Source organism: Mercurialis annua, linkage group LG8 (assembly GCF_937616625.2).
Source record: "Mercurialis annua linkage group LG8, ddMerAnnu1.2, whole genome shotgun sequence".
Taxonomy (NCBI): Eukaryota; Viridiplantae; Streptophyta; class Magnoliopsida; order Malpighiales; family Euphorbiaceae; genus Mercurialis; species Mercurialis annua.
Window position 1 is genome coordinate 40,469,863 of NC_065577.1, and position 17,484 is coordinate 40,487,346.

The 17,484-nt window shown below is 31.9% G+C and overlaps 2 protein-coding genes across 2 annotated transcripts; one reads left to right on the forward strand and one right to left on the reverse strand.

The window, feature by feature from the left end:
* Positions 1-1,270: 1,270 nt before the first annotated feature.
* LOC126660400 (serine/threonine-protein phosphatase PP1 isozyme 4) lies at positions 1,271-5,539 on the reverse strand. The gene is made up of 4 exons (XM_050353877.2): positions 5,163-5,539; positions 3,770-4,329; positions 3,447-3,671; positions 1,271-1,691 (listed from the first exon to the last, which is right to left on the reverse strand). The coding sequence occupies exons 1-3, from the start codon at positions 5,362-5,364 to the stop codon at positions 3,483-3,485; spliced, it is 951 nt and encodes a 316-aa protein (XP_050209834.1). The 5' UTR covers positions 5,365-5,539; the 3' UTR covers positions 1,271-1,691; positions 3,447-3,482.
* A 5,252-nt stretch (positions 5,540-10,791) lies between these two features.
* On the forward strand, positions 10,792-14,786 carry LOC126659951 (uncharacterized). The gene is made up of 5 exons (XM_050353280.2): positions 10,792-12,744; positions 12,828-13,844; positions 13,969-14,205; positions 14,290-14,427; positions 14,504-14,786. The coding sequence occupies exons 1-5, from the start codon at positions 10,810-10,812 to the stop codon at positions 14,606-14,608; spliced, it is 3,432 nt and encodes a 1,143-aa protein (XP_050209237.2). The 5' UTR covers positions 10,792-10,809; the 3' UTR covers positions 14,609-14,786.
* Positions 14,787-17,484: the final 2,698 nt, after the last annotated feature.

Below are 17,484 nucleotides of genomic sequence, written 5' to 3' on the forward strand. Positions count from 1 at the left end.
GATAGACGAAAGGTGATGGATGAAAGTGATGACAACAAGAACCACAAACAACTTCCGAATCAACAAAATCCTTCACTTCGGAGCACAAGTACAAAGAGTAGGGAACTCGAAGAGCCCAAGACAAAGCATCAAATGCAGGTGATGACAGCTAAAGCATTGTGCAGCCTTGTCAAGGGCAACCTCTCTATTTGTCGTGGTGTTACAGAGTCGAGAGCTTTGATGTGGTTCGTGGTGCTCTTGGATATTGGAACAGAGGATCTTCAATATCATTCAGCTATGGCACTGATGGAGATCACAGCTGTAGCAGAGGAAGATACGGAATTGAGAAGATCCACATTCAAGCGTAGTTCTCCTGTTTTTAAGGCTTTCATAGACCGACTTATGAAGATTATTGAAAACCCAAAATCCAACATTCTCATCCCATCCATCAAAGCTATTGGAAATTTGGCAAAGACATTAAGAATGACGGAGGCTAGAGTACTCGGTTTGTTGGTTCGACTTCTAAACGCAACAGAACCCGAAGAAGTTCGAAACGCGACGATAAGTTCTCTCACAAAGCTAACTTGCCCGGAAAACTTTCTTCACGTTGACTACTCCAAGGAAATCATTAGGGCCGGTGGAGTTAAGCTATTGGTTGAGCTTGTGCGTCATGATATGCAACTCTCAGCTTTACATCTCCTATGCTATCTTGCGTTAGATGTACCGAAAGATAATGCATTACGGGTGGCTAATGTGCTTGCAGTTCTAGAATGGGCTGCGAAGCAAGCTTCCATGAGTCAAGATAGATCATCAGACTCTCTATTGAAAAAGGCTAAAAATAGATTAGAGCTTTTGAGGTGATCTGATGGATGCAACCATTAATCAATCGGTATATGCAACTTCTTTGCAATTGATTTAACTGGCTTTGGTTTCATTGGATTTAAAACATGTCAAATCTTATTAAATTCAGTTCCAAGTTCATCGAAGAAAAAAAGTCAGTTCAATTTGATTTGTGCTGAATGCAAACCCAACCTGTTAGGTCCATTTGTTACAGAATTGCATGAACAAGCTGCATTCTATATCAATTATAAAAGCACAAAGCAATGCCACAACAGCACTCCAGCTGCAACTTGTAAGTAGGGGTAAGCAGACCGTCTGTTTAATTAAGAACCAACTAATTTAACCAAAACAAAATAGATTTGTTAAATTAGTATCGCCCCTATTCATAAGCTATTGATTCTTACATTGAAGAAAGGCTCTAAATGCAACTAAGGAAACTAACGACTGGCGGTAAAGCAGAATACAGCATCTTAAGCATTAAAAAACAGAGAGAAACAAAAATGAACATCTTTTACCATGAGAATCTGCACATATGACAATACACCCACCAGTCAGTGCTGAAATCTGATTTTGGAAGGTAAATGCAACTACCTTTGAGTTGCTCAAACCCAAATTCACATTTAGATTACCATCTTAAAACTATGTACACAGGGACAAATCATAAGAACTAAGGGGAAAAAACGGTAACTCAGACTAAAATGAGAAAAAATTATGAATTCGGGCCTTTCGTACACCACACAGTATCAGCCTCCATGCAGGACTTCTGAAGACATCACGCAACCAACCAGTGATTAAGCATAAAGCACACTCACAAGTCATATCTCCAAGTTAAAAGATTCCTAGCTGGAAATCTTCAGGTTCAACTAGTTTCCCTGTGAAATTTGGAAAATACCAGAATAAGCAAACAGAAAACATAAATCGACACAAGAGCCAAGAAGTTTGAAGTGCTTAGCAGCAATTGCTTACTACTGATTTGCAGTGGCGGAGCCAAGGGGCGAATTTGTTTTTTCAGTTTTTTTAAAACAAACAACAATATTCTTTGCCCAAAAGAATTGAAAAGAATAGTCAAACGACATGTTTAAAAAAAAATAACAGATGCAGGGGGCAGCATGCAATTGAGCTACCCGTAGACCTCTGGCCGCCGTAGGTGGGAAGGCTGCCCACCCCAGCACCCCATCCCTCAGCTTCTGCTGCTGTGGTGAGTGATTTCAACTGATATTCAGAGCCAATGTATGTTTGCTCAATAAATCAGATAATCAGGACATATATCAGAAATTTAAAACAATGAAACATTTCTTCATTGAATGTGCATTAAAGAACTATTTCTAGCTAAAAATATGAAACTACAATGCATTCGCTTTTGCTCTCAATATAATAATCTTTTTCTTTAAATTTGTCAATAATGCCCATGAAAAATAACACTAATAGAAATTGTAGCCAGACTTTCTTTTAGATCCATATGAGATGTCATGTATAACAAATTAACAATTGTTACTAGGCACAATCACTTTTAAAATTCAAACCATTGCATCTTTCATCAATTACGACCAAACCTTTAAATTTTTACAATTATGTCCAATTTGAAAGATTATTTTTGCAATAGTGTTCAAAGTTTTGAAAATTTACCTTTTAAATCAAAACCTTTGTATCTTTTATCAATTACGACCAAATTTTAAAAATGTTGTCTAACTTCTAAAAGATATATGCATTAGTCGAAGTTCAAATTATCTTTCAGTTAGATTTTAGAAGCTCGCATCATGACATGCAATGCAAACACACAGTAGAAAGAATCATCAACCTGGCTATGATGATGATTCTAACAAACAGTGGAGAGTCTATGATAACTGTTCAATCTTTTTATCATTATCACTGAACAAAAAATAATCAGTGACATGTTTGAAAGCACATAATGATGTGGGTTAACACACACAAAGACACCAAAAAAAAACTATTTTCGAAACTTTATTAAAACAAACAGGAAATGAGGATTGCCAGCATATGGGTTCATGAACTTGAAATGAAGGAAGAAATATCAAATAGCTGGTGAACGAATGAATCCAAATTGAGAAACAAAGGGTGTCCAAACACCAAGTGAAGATATCAAAAGTAATACAATAATCATTGCACGTGACACAACACATTACTGAATCCGAGCATACTAGTCGCAAACTCTTTGCCCCACAGCAAAATTAAGTAAGCTGTTAAGATTAGATGAGATAAATACTTCCAAGCGAACAGCCTAAAACTAAGTGCCTCGAACTTAAAACTTCCATTTTTCTACCTCTAAAGGCATACCGTTTTCAATCAAATAGATACTCTACTAAAACCGCTAGACTGGATTAATTGTCTTCAAGTGGAAAGGTATTAGAAAGCTAAATGTTTCTCATGATAATTAAAGGATCGGAAATGTTACTGTCTCAACGCAAACCCATAAAGCATTTACAGGCATGTGTATACATATTTTTTCATTAAGATGGTAACTGTGATACTTTGAACTGAATACTTTTAGAAAAACATGGAAGTTAACAATAATTTATTAGAAGCATCAACAAGCCTTAAAAAGAATAACAGAGCTTTAGAGGCACATAAGCATCGTCATATTTATTAAAGGAAAATTATTTGCTGACCTGGTTAAAGACTAGGAATCATTCACGCTGCAGCCATCAAATTTTGTTTGGCATCAAGAACTTAGTTTTCTTTTCTGCAGGCTTTAAAATTTGAAAGGAGCACATCAGATTTTCATCTACACTCATCAAAGCACCAGCATTATCAAATTCACCACAATAATTGGGAGCTGAAAAAATAGTTACAAGTTGCCTCTCAGCAAAGAATTCGTATCCATCCTCCACAACCTAGATGAAATGACAAATAATTTAAGAGCTTAAGAATTTCCAAAAAGAGTATGATGGTGATAAAACATGATATATGAAGCTGAGCTAAGCTAACGAACCTGATGTGCACGGCAGACAAGATCCAAATCATGCTTTGTCAAGAACTCTGACACTTTATCAGGACCAAAAGTATATGAAACTCCTCGGTCATTCATTCCCCATCCCTTAACATCTCTACCAGGATCAGACCACAGTAAATCACACAATAAACCGGTGTCTGGAATGGCAGTTGGACGAGGTAAACTCCTAATTTCATCCAAATTTGTCAAATCAGGGGAAAGACCTCCATGCATGCATAATATTTTGTCATCAATGAGAGCAGCAACCGGAAGGCAGTTAAAACAGTCGGTAAAGGATTTCCACAGCCTGACATTAAACCGCCGTTTACATTCATCATAAAATCCATATATCCGATTTATCGAAGCGCACTCATGGTTTCCTCTCAAAAGAAAAAAGTTCTCTGGATATTTGATTTTATAAGCTAGCAAAAGGCAAATAGTTTCCAAACTTTGCTTTCCACGATCAACATAATCCCCTAAAAATAAGTAATTTGCTTCAGGGGGAAAACCTCCATATTCAAAAAGCCTTAATAAATCACTGTACTGTCCATGAATATCACCTGAAATACAACAAAAAATCTTTAACACCTATAAGATCAAAGTTACCAAGTCTATGCAATAGTTACCAAACTGGTTTAGGCAGATCAAAATTGGAGCAAAAACTAAATTACATAATCCTAATGTGCTCACTTTCATGTTGTAAAAATATAATAGAAGAACTAAAAAATCGCCTAGGCTATGCGACAGACGATTACCGTATTGAAATAAGCTCCAATGTCACTTACAATTACGGTATTCAAATAAGCTCCAATTTCACTTACTTCACCTAGTTTACCAACAATGGAACAGTAAAAAAAACATACTAGTCAATCAAGTTCCACAGAACAACCCAACTGAAAACACCAAATTCCAAACCCATCCCCTATTTCAATACACCAACATAAGATTCTACACAAATGCACCATAATAAAGTTAACAACTTTACAACAAAGAAACGAGACCCATAACACAAAAACAATAAGGGTATACGTATTTTTTCAATTTAATCATGAACTCCAAAACATGTTAAATTTATACAAAAACTTCCATTTTTTACCGAAATTGATACACAACGTCATAAAAAATGCTAACAAGTCACTCATTCATTGGTGTGATTTTACTGAGGTGGAAGTCATTTTTGGCTGTCACCTCAGCATATTCTGACCTCGTAAATCAATTTGGAAAAAATAGAAGTTATTAAATTGAAAAGACACGTATAGTTCATGAATTTATACAATATTACCCCAAACAACAATAATTACAAAAGCTTCCACCTTTATACAATGATAACCCCAATTCAACAAAATCATACAAAACCCTAAAAAACCCAGAAACAAAAATCAATTTATTTTACCACAAATCTTAATGGGAGCTTCAAGCTCCAACAAATTAGGTTGTTGCATGAAGATTTCTCTAGAAGAGACACATAATTGCTTGATCTCCGCCTCCGACAGCTGCACTTGCTTACCGGGCCGGGCTGATCGGACCTCCGTTAACCGTTTAATTATGTCATCTAGTATGGCAGGGTCCATTGAAGCCTGCCCTTGTGTTGCCATATGATGAAAAAATTCGACAAACCCTATGGTGTGGGGGTTGAGGAATTTGTTTAATGTGGGGATTTTCTCGGGAAAATTATGGGAAATGAGAAGGAAAATTTGTGTCTAATAATAATAAATATTTTATATAAATATATAAACAGTAGTAATGAAGTGTTATTCCGAATTTGGAAAGGAGATAGGCTGCAATATCTATGCGGCGGAGGTGTCTATAATCATGTAAAATTTTGGTTTTTGTTGAAAACGGTGTCGTATTTCCTAATTACTTAATTTTTTATTTTATTTTTATTTTTTGGATTTGGGACTTTTGGGTAAATTTTACATGTATAGTCCTTCATATTTTATCTATTTTTTTTATTAAAGTCATCTAATTTATTTTGTATTGAAAAAGACTTTGACATTCAAATATGTCAATTTAACGTATTTTCCGTCGAAAAATATTAATTCGTACGCTATGAATACAGAAAAGGACATATCTTGATGCTGGTTCAATATGACAACATCGAGCTATTATTTGATATCTTCTCATAACATTGTATATAGTAGGGCGAGACTTTTTTGTAATTTTTTTGTTTTATTTCTTTATAAACTGTTCGCAATATGACAAGATTTTTTATAAATTTTGTTTCAGTATTTATAGATACATAATATGTTACAGTAGTTTATATATATGTCGCATATTACACTCATTTTAATATCAAGAGTTTTGAGTTACAAAATAAAATAAACGCATTTTAGTGGGAAATCGATAAAATGGCAGAAAATGTGTGTAAAAATTACTCATCTTTTGAGTCGAAATATTAAAAAAGAATAATATATTTCTAATATATTTTACTTTGGGGAATATATAGGTCTCTTGTCATTTTTTTATATTGAAAACGCACCTAATATTTTAAAAATAATTCAATAACACCCTTAAAGAAAACCTTGTTAACATTTAATTTTGTCAATTAAAACATATTTATTTGCTTTTGTGAGATGGAATACTTTTTGCTTACATAGATTAATGGGTGACTCATCACATGCTAGGGTGGGACTCTAAACATTACCTTGTAAACCATGCATCTATTGTAAAAAAAATGTTCTACTTAAAAAATGGACAAATTAAAATGATATAAAAATAAAATAATTTACAAAGTCATCCCTGATTTTAGTCAAGGGGATTAGTTTAGTCCGATTTGGAAGTATTTGAAACTTCAGCGAAATAGCTAGGAAATTTCATTTGGACCAAAAGATTGTTGGCGTTTCTATTTTAATTTTAGTGTGTGTTTTGTCTATGATTTAATTGTAAATTAATGATAAATTATAAATTATTTTGTAATTTTAAAATAAAATTTTTTACGTTGATAATTTAAAGTACAAATATAAACTTTCTATAATTCATAATACAAAACAACTTTTTTGATAAAAAATACTGATGTAAGCGTTGAAATATATAATACCATGCCACAACAACAACAATTTATATTAAAAAATAATGAACAGTATTCTAAATCATTGAAAATTTATAGTTCATATTTAAATTGCAAAACCGGATTTTTTGTTAAAATTATCAAATACGCTAATGTTTATATTATATGTTGCAATAACGATTAATTTGACAATTTTGCACAAAAGGTCAATTAAGATTGTGACTCTAATTGTTTTAGAGATCCAAATCGCTTGCATCGCCAAAAACAATTTTATCTCCAACGATGAAAAAAACTATTCTTAATTTCGATTAGAATAGATCTAATAAAATTAAGATAGTAAGGTAGAAAATAACTTATAAATCTAGACTAAAATTGGCCAAGAAAAAAAATTTATTCAAAATTAAAGACAAAAACTATGGAAAAAGGCTAAAAAAAATGAATTTGAGAGATTGGGGAGGTAATTTTTGGCCAAAAATGGCCAAAAACCACCTCCCAAATGAACAAAAAGGTAAAACTTATTAGAGTTTGAGAGGTTTCTCAAAAGAGAGTGACGGCTAGGGTTACTTGTTTTACCCTTTTAGCATTCAGAAAAAAGCTTGACGTTCTCATAATTGAAATCAAGATTACGAAGCAGCTTATATAGTAGATCAACATAACTAACTCAAGGTAATAACAGAACAGATGCAGCTTGATTGAATTAGTTACCAGAATTAGTCACAAAATTAGTTTCATCATTTTCAGATGGAGCAACGGAGCGATCTTGTGCAACAAATTGAATTAGTTGAGCAACCGATTGAGCTCGATTAGTAGATTGACTCGCAGTCGAGGCGCAACTTGTTATTTTATTCGGCTTTAAATTGTCTAATAATTCGTTAGTTGCATTAGCTTCAATTTGTATATAATGCTTCAATTATTTTATGTCATTTCATTTGAAGGGATAAAAGAAGCCAAACTGTCTAAGTTTAAAGTGTTCATTTTAAAGCTATAAATTTAGATTTAATTGAACTTTTTTGTTAAGTTTATAGGGCAAAATTGTTGAATAATTTTGCTATTACAATATTTTGTTTAACTAGTCAATTAAGTTAAACGCTGGATAATAACTTGTCAAGCGTGAGTTCAATTACTCACACAAATACTCTCCCTCTTTAATTATATATATAAAAAAAAGTAGAAAAGTTATTAATGATTTTTTTAGGCTAGTTTTGCATTACGTACTATGCACGTGACTCGACAATTTATATATAACTATATCAATTTACTTTATTTATAATAAATATTAAATTAATTAGAGTTTTAGTTAGGAATAAATATAATATCTTAATTTATTAATAATTAATAATTAGTAATTTATTATAATAATTAAATTTATTATAATTATACAAATATATTTTATGTATAATTAATGTTATATCAGTTAGAATTTTTGTTGAATTAGAAAATATTATTATGAGTTGAATTAAGACTATTAATTATGCTATTAATTATAACAATGTGTTTTATACTATATAATTAATGTTAAAAAATAAAGAACAGTTCTTCATTCCTTATAATACTACTCCGTTAAAGAGTTGCGTCCGACTGTCTCAGAACTCAACAATCATCAAAGCTCACTGAGAAACCAATGTGTTTTATATGAGAAATTCTTAGGTAGACTCAGTTCACCACGTCATCCGTGGACTAAGCCAATCATATCATAACACTTCATCAAAATGAGGGTATTCTTGTAATATCATTATTTAAAAGTGTATGCAAATAACAAACGAAATTATAAGAATGCCCTCATTTTAATGAGGTGTTATGATATAATTAGTTTGGTCCACGAATGACGTGGTAGACTGAGTCTACATAAGAATTTCTCATTTTATATATGAGACTAATTAATTAATTATACCAATGTGTTTTATATATAATTAATGTTAAAAAAATACTATGAATTAGTGTTATCCAATTCATATTTGGAAGTGTTATTACAATCTCGTTAGTTTTATTGTTGCTTTCTTTAATACTATCTTTTTTTTTTCGGGAAATAGTAGATAGATTGATGAGTAAAGTTATACAAGAAGGCTTACAAAGTATTCAAAGTCTTATACAAACCGCCATTTAACTTTCAAAACTCTAAGCAACAAACAAGTAAGAAAAAGAAACAATAAGAATTCAAGCAACAAATAATCGAAAATGAAAGGAAAAACTAGTATTTGATCCGCTAAAACGTTGCCTCTATTTCTTGATTTGAGGCCCTCACTAGGGAGGAGCGGGACTTGATTTTTCTTCTTTCCGATTGAACCATGAAACCGCTCGATTCTTTATGTTCCTAGTTTACAAGCTTGCACTTCAACAAGAATCAACAAGATAGATCTAATATTTTCTTCTTTATCCACATCAAAACTTTTTGGATCATAAAAAGTTTGAATATAAGCACCAATAAACACCATAGATCTTTAAGATGACTCAAAAAATCCGACATGCAACAAGAAACATCATCCTAAAAATATTATTCAATCCTAAAAAACTCCAAAAAGAAAGATTTATGAACAAAATAGGTAGATAAGTAAGAAAATAAAGAAAAAAGAAATGGAGGAAGAAAGGCCGGAAAACCACCTCCTCAAATTTTATTTTATTCATCCAATAGTTGTCCATACACCAATTTTTTTCAACTAAACGATCTTTGTTCAAACTAGTTCTCCAACATCTATCATGCTTAAATATGGAATTTGATAAACAAAGCACATTTTTCAGTTATATGTAAAACCTGTCAACAAAACGAAACAAGTTAAAAGAATTAACTATAGCCTTTTGGGCTAGGTGGTCGGGTTCCGCCGGAAATTCTCTCGTCACCAAAAATAATAAAAAACTAGCAACATATATAGTGACAATTTTTTTGTCACTAAATTTAATCAATTAAGAACATATTTTGTTCGTAAATGTTTTTATTAACAACAAATTTAGAAACAAATAATACTATGTCACTACATCAAATAAACTAAGGAACCTGTATTCTTGTTGCTAAATATATTCTTTATTGGTAATAAATTCAGAGATGGAACATATATGTATGTTTTAATTCTTTATCCTTGTTGGTAGACGAATTAATTGTGACAGGCAACTCCGTCGCTAAGATAATCAAACCCGTCCTCCATTTTATAATATTAGCGCGCGACATACTAAATATTTTTAGACATGGAAAATGTTCGTCTCTAACAATTTAAACAATCCGTCCTTATAATAATCAGTGATAAACATCTTAGGGACAATATGATATCCGTCACTAAAACGACGTTTTCTAGTAATGAAATCATGTAAATTCTATTAAGTTCCTTTTACATGAATGTTGACACTGTTGTGTAAATGTGGCATCTCAATTAGGTCATAGAAGTTTGGCATCAATATTATGAGTGCCTTTTCCAAATTCTTGGTGAGAAAGGGACATGGCAATACCAATATTACAATAAATTAAGGATAAAATTACAAATTTGGTGTCTCAACTTTTTGAAAATATGTCTTTCAGTGTTTATTAAATTTTTTTTATCAATTAAGTGTCTTAATTACTAAATCCGGTATCGTTTAAGTTGTTTGCTCCGATTTACTGTGTCTAAAATCTGACGTGGACATTTTTAATGATGTCATCCTTCCACTTAATGTCCATGTAGGTTCCATGTAGGAACGACTTGAAATAAAAAACTCTAGGTTAAAAGAAACTAAATTGGGAAAAGAAACAAAACCTAATGTAAGAAAGATTACCGATTAAAGCTTTGTCACTTTGAAAGTGTTTTTCAAATCTTAATACTGAAATTGGTTTACTGCTATTGAAGGTATGCTTTTTATTTTTCTTACTCTTTCTCTCTCTCTTTTTATATTCTTTTATTTATATTGATGGACATGTGCTTGAATGTGTTGGATAAGTAAAAATATTTTATACAGTTTTGTCTTTGTTCTTCTTTTTTCTGAAAAATTCACACTTTAATGTAATATGTTAGGTATTTTAATCAATATTATGCATTATATATAAAGTGTTGACTGTTTTTTTTTTACCAGCATGAATGACCACATGGTTTATGTTTTTTATGGTGGATTTTTTGTGAAAGAGACGGGATTGGAAGCAAGACAGCTATATGTTGGTGGGGAAATACTAGATATAAAGGTAACAGATGTGGGCAAAATTACCTTAAATTACATAGAGGCAACTGCCAAAAAGCTTTTGTTACATAGAGAATTAGTAAAAATACACTATAAGTTACCTGAATCGAGTCTATCACATGGCTTAAGATTTTTATATGAGGGTTCATTTGGTGATTTTATTCATTCATTAAAGAGCAACAAGAGAATGGAAATTTTTATTGAGCATAAGATACCTACGGCTATGAATGATGATTCAACAAAAAGTGGAGCAACGAAAAGTCAAAGAAAAGATGATAATGATATATTTGATATTACATTAGATGATTGTGGTCCTATACTGACATGTCTAGTAAATGCAAACACAGAGAAAGAAATAAAGGATAGTGATAAGAATGAGAAAGAAAATGTTGGATTGGTGTTTGGGGTAACAAACACTCAGTCCTCTTTAATTGAAGAAATAAATGCCATTCTCGGTAGTTTGGGTAAGGGCAACTGTGAGGAAATTGAAGATGAGGTATTAGGAACAATTCCTGAAGAACTTCTTAGTGGAAAAAATATTTTTATTGAACAAGAGGAAGGAGAAAGAGTACCATATCATGTAGAAAATAATTGGGATGGTCAAAAAGCAACAGATCATGAAGTTGGCCAAGAAGAAGATGCAGAAAATATTGAAAACATTATGCTACAACATGTTGAAGATTTAAACGTGGGAAGTGAAGATGTAAATCTGGAAAATGGCGAAGATCCATATTTAATTGATTGTGAATGGCTATCCGATGATGATGAGGAGTTACAGGAAGCGAGGAATGCTGTAAAAGAATCAAATAGAAGAAAGATAAGAATTGGGGATGTTATGGTCAATGAACCTCCGAGACAAGCAAGTGCACTACCACCATTTCAGAGAGACGAAGAAGATGACACTAATGAAAATGAGTTAGATTCTGATGATGAATGGAGTGCAATGAGCACAGATGGTAGCGATTGTGACCATGCAGTAAGGAGAAAAAGTAGATTCCCCGTGTTTGACTCAAAAGCTGAAAAGATAAACATATGTTTAGGCATGATATTTAAAGGACCAGGAGAATTTAAAGAAGTTGTAACAAGATTTTCAATTCAAGAAAAAAGAGATTTGAAGTTAGTTAGGAACACATCTGATCAGGTTAGATTTAAATGTAAGGAAAAATTTTGCCCTTTTGTGTTGTATGCATCTAAAGAGAAGGCTAATAGTGCTTTTATGGTGAAGACATTTATGGAAGGACACACTTGTGGTATTACCTCAACCAATAGAAGAGTAACAGGTACATGGCTTGCTCACAATTATTTGAATAAGTATCATTGTATAGCTGCCATGAAAGTCACCGATCTTATTAAATTAGTGAAGACAGACCTAAAAGTGGATATCTCATTCACACAGATGAGAAGAGCAAAAGTGAAAACAATAAAGATAGTCGAGGGTGATGTGTTTGAAGAATTTGGTTTATTGTGGGATTATTTGGGTGAAATAGGGAGATCAAATTCAGAAAACACTGTAGCAATGGAAGTACATAGACCTATTCCAACCCAACTTCCAATTTTTGAAAGATTATACATATCTTTTGATTGTTTAAAGAAAGGTTTTCTAGGTGGATGTCGAAAAATATTTGGCTTAGATGGATGCTATTTAAGAGGACTTGTAAAGGGAGAAATTTTAGCTGCTGTTGGTAGAGACGGGAACAATCAAATGTTTCCTATCGCCTGGTCTGTTGTCACTAAAGAGAATTATGCTAATTGGGAGTGGTTCATCAAAATGCTGATAAAAGATTTAGATTTGAAAGATGGAGATGGCTGGACACTGGTAACTGATCAACAAAAGGTAATCTTGAGTAATTTTTAAAGTTAACTATATTTACCTCTATATAATGTTATTTATTGAATATTTTTCTCTTGATTTGGCAGGGTTTATTGGATGCAGTAGGCACTTTATTGCCAAAAGCAGAACACAGATGTTGTGCAAGGCATTTACATGCGAATTGGCGAAAGGAACATAAAGGAAAGCCACTACAAAAGCAATTTTGGATTTGTGCAAAGTCCAACAACATGCCTGATTTTGAACAAAACATGAAAGAGCTGAAAAAGTTAACTCCAAAAGGGTTCGAAGCCATTCTACGTACCCATCCAAGGCACTGGTGTAGAGCCTACTTTAACACTGAGGTAAAGTGTGATATTGTAGACAACAACTTGATTGAGAGCTTTAATGGCCAAATTGTAGATGCTAGGTCAAAAAATGTGTTGTCTATGTTAGAGGACATTAGAAAATTGGTGATGAATAGACTTCGAAAGAACCGAGATACTTGTGATAAATGGATATGTGATTTTGGACCTAGAATTAGAAAGAAACTTTATGAAAGTTGTTTGGGTAGCACTTCATGTCATTTGCTAGATAGTGGTAATAATGCATTTGAGATTGAGTACAAAGGTGATACATATGCTGTGGACCTTAGAAAACGTACATGTCCATGTAGAGGTTGGGATTTAACTGGTATTCCTTGTGTTCATGCTGTTTGTGCAATACAACACCAAGGTAAAAATCCTGAGGATTTTGTTCATAGCTACTTTGGGAAAGAAAGATACATGCAAGCATACTCATCCATGATGAGTCCCATGAATAGTAAGAAATTTTGGAAGAAAACAGGTAATGATCCTCCACAGCCACCGCCTGATCGGAGGATGCCAGGTAGACCAGCAAAGAAGAGGAGAATGGAAGAGCATGAACTAAGAAATGGACATAAGTTGTCAAGAAATGGGAGAATAATGACTTGCCAGCGATGCTATCAGGTTGGACACAATAGGACAACATGTAAGTATGTGAAAGAAAATAATTCATACCAAGCAAATCATCCTAACCTTCCTGAAAAAGTTGTGAATGAGTCACAACCAATTGAGTCTCAACAAGATCATTCACTTGAAAATTCTGTAAGTATTTTACATCTTTATTATAACATTGCATGTTTTGTTATTTCAGTTAATGTAACTGTACAATTGAATGCTTTCCATTTACTCATAACCTTAAGTGAATCTATGCTTGTTTAACTTTCAGGTAAGAAGTCATTCAACAACATTTGTAAATAATTTTGTTGCCTCACCACTTAGTAAGCATTCATATTCAAAAGCTTCGGAATCAGTTATGCAACCGAAGTTGATTCCGTATAGTAAAAAAAGGAAAGTGTGTTATGATGTTGCTGTTAAGGGCCAAAAACCCATATCTAATCTTCAGGTTAGGCATCCATGTGGATATGGTGTGCAAACAGATGAATACAATGTTATAACTGTAAATGTAAGTGGTTTAATTTTCCAATATGTGTAGTTAATTGTATTTGTATTCTTAAGGCTTGACTCAATATTTTTAAATAAATTTCAGCCAAGAACAACAGCAGAAAATGTGATAATTACAGGAAAAAGAAGGTCTGGAAAGGAGCCGGAACCAAGCTTCATGACAAGTAAGACAGGTGGATTTAAGAAATGGGGAAAGAAGTTTATAACTTCCAATCAGTTACAGGTATAATTAGATCTTTATTTTTTTTGCTTTATAGTGCTATTGCAAAGGGCTTATTCATACTGTTTACGTCTTATAGGGTGCGAAGGAAAGAGCAATAGGAAAGAAAAAAGATAAAGGTAAAGATAAATACATTTCAGAGGAGAGTACGGCACAACAAAAACAATCAAAAGAGAAGAATTGAGTCATCACAACCAGAAATGAATTGAAGATGCTATTTATCTCATATATTATTTTGAATTTGATGTAATTTTGATTTTATTAGCAATTAAGGTTAATGAACCTGGTTTTTCTATATTATGACAAAAGTGACAATATGTATTTGGATGCTTTGTTTCAATATCAGGTGACTATTGCTCCAATTTCAAGTTGCCATCTAAAAATTTGATTCAATCATACTATGTCCATATTTTGTTTCTTATGTTTATTACGAGTTAATGGCTAAAAATGGATCAACATGTAAAAAAACGTTCTCTCTTAGTTTGACATTTTTTTTTATGATTTTGCTTGGACATTTTATCATACAGTTCTTTATTTGTCTTTCATCCTCTCATTTTGGCATTTCAACGAACAGATAAACTGCAAGATTCATATCATTGATAATAAAAACAGAATACAACTTCAAAGTAACTCTCTGATTTCATACAAACTCCGTAATTCAATACGAATTTGGCAAAAACGAAATGATATTTTTAGATCACCATAACACTACAACCTCTAATCTTAATTTTTCATTTGAAGTACAACATCAAGATTAACACTCCAACAATTGTTCAAAAGAATTTCTTCTTTCTGCTGCACGTCCGACCGTAATTGTTCGCCTTCCTCACCCTTCACAACAACCCACATATAAGTTGTCTTGCTCTTGCACATATTGAAGAATCAACCCATGGAAAACCGTATATCCTCTCTGTAATCAATTGATAACCAAGGCAAATCTCACTTTTTCTCAGTTCACAAAGCAACAACATAATTTATTGTTTAGTTTTAATCTCTTAACTATTGTTTTGCACATATAAGGAATCATCTCCCTGAATTTGCAGATGTCCATGACGTTAATGATCACAATTTTGCTCTTCCATTACTCTTTTAATTTACTTCTTTTTCTCTACTTCTTTGGTTAACAATTCTACATGTTTCTTTTTGCTTTCTAATTTCTGTCCCTTGCAATCCCTAATTTGTTTTATTTAATAACAATATATAATCATTGCAATAAAGATGAGATTTTCACTTTAAGTTTAATGTTATTCCAACGTGGCGTCAACGTGTACAATATTAAAGGTGATGATGTCATTGAATTTGTCCAAATCAGCTTCATATCGGAGCAAAACACTCAAATGATAACGGACTTAGTGTTAAGACACTTAATTGATAAAAAAAATTGAATAAACACTGAACGACTTATTTTCAAATAGTTGAGACACCAAATTTGTAATTTTGTCATAAATTAAGTGTATTTGAGAATGTTTCATATTGCTGAAAGTGACGATTCATAATGGCTGCTGCAAAATTATAAGAATATAGGAGTGTGCATTCTGTTCAGACTCAATCAAACTATAGCTTTTACGGGTCAATCCGTTTATGACTCAGTAAAATAACATATTAAACACGTTACATCTGTCTAGACTTACTTATTGTATTAATTATTTAACTTATTACACGTGATTCATATATTTATAATTTAGCATTTTTGTTCTTAACCTTTAATTTTATTTGTTGTTAATTTGTTGTATGAAAATCTATGTATGTCTATGAGGTTTGTTGTTTATTTATATTTATTTTGTTTAAAAATGTGTTAAACATGTTATTAATAAGCGTCCTAAATAAAATTTTGTGTATATTTATCAGTAAGAGCGTTAAATAATTTTGTTATGTATATATAGCGGTTTATTGGTCCTTTTTCTTTTGATGAGTTATAAAAAAAAGCCAGAAAAAATGACAAACTCAATTATTCAGTAATTTATGCACACTTAATACTACGACTATGAGAAATGTGATACAAACAAATCACGGAAACAAAACACAACCCGGGCTTTTTAGAAAATCAAAACTAAAATGCGGAGAAATGCATTAAACAGTTCGATACGTTAGATAAACATGTCATGATTTGACATTTTTATACAACTAATTAAACATATCGGGTCGAGTTGGAAAATACGTCTAAATTCTATTTTTTTTGAGAAGAATATGTCTAAATCTAAAAGAGTATACGTTTATAACACAATGAGAAGAATTGACAGCCATAGTGTTGACCTTGTTGTTGAAGCTTATATATGCTGTTTTATTTAGATGCCCTATTTTTTTATATTGCTGCAGCCGAAATTCTCTGTTTTTCTTTCTCTCTTAGGAATAAGGTTAATGATCATTGTCTGCTAAGTATATATCTAAATCTTGCTTTGAAGATTTTATACCTTCTGACTCAAAAATTCAAAAATTGCAAATTAAGGCATCAGAATTACTTAATTGTAAAGAATTTTGACATTAATATATATTTGGTTATTTAATTCCACAGAAAGGAAAAGATTGAGCTTTGTTTATTGTGATATATCTAGCCACAATATAAGGAGTACATAATACTATTTTTGAAGTCTCATCTAATGATTTAAATTTTTATCGAAAATTGATCATTTGACATGATATTCGCATGAATAATAGAATTTCCATGATCAAAAGGTCTAAAGTTCAATCTTTGATAATTTTTATTTATTTAATTAAATCTATAAATAATGTACTTTGTTAATGTTTCATGCTCTGTATATATAGACATTTGTGTTTGAGCGTGTTAGAGATAATATTCTGATCAAAAATTCAAGTAACAATTTGAGTTTTTCGGTTAAATTATTGAAAAAGTACATTGTATATGTTGTTTTTATAAAAAAAAATCTTTATAAAAAAATTAAAAAATTAAAATCTCAGCAGCTGAACTTGGACTTAGTTATTTTTGAAAGTTGAATGTATAAAAGGTCTTCCACTAGCTCATCATCTTGTCATTTTCATGTTCAACTTACAAAGAGCAACATTATATATTCCCCATTTTGTTTTGTCAAATTCTTAACTTAA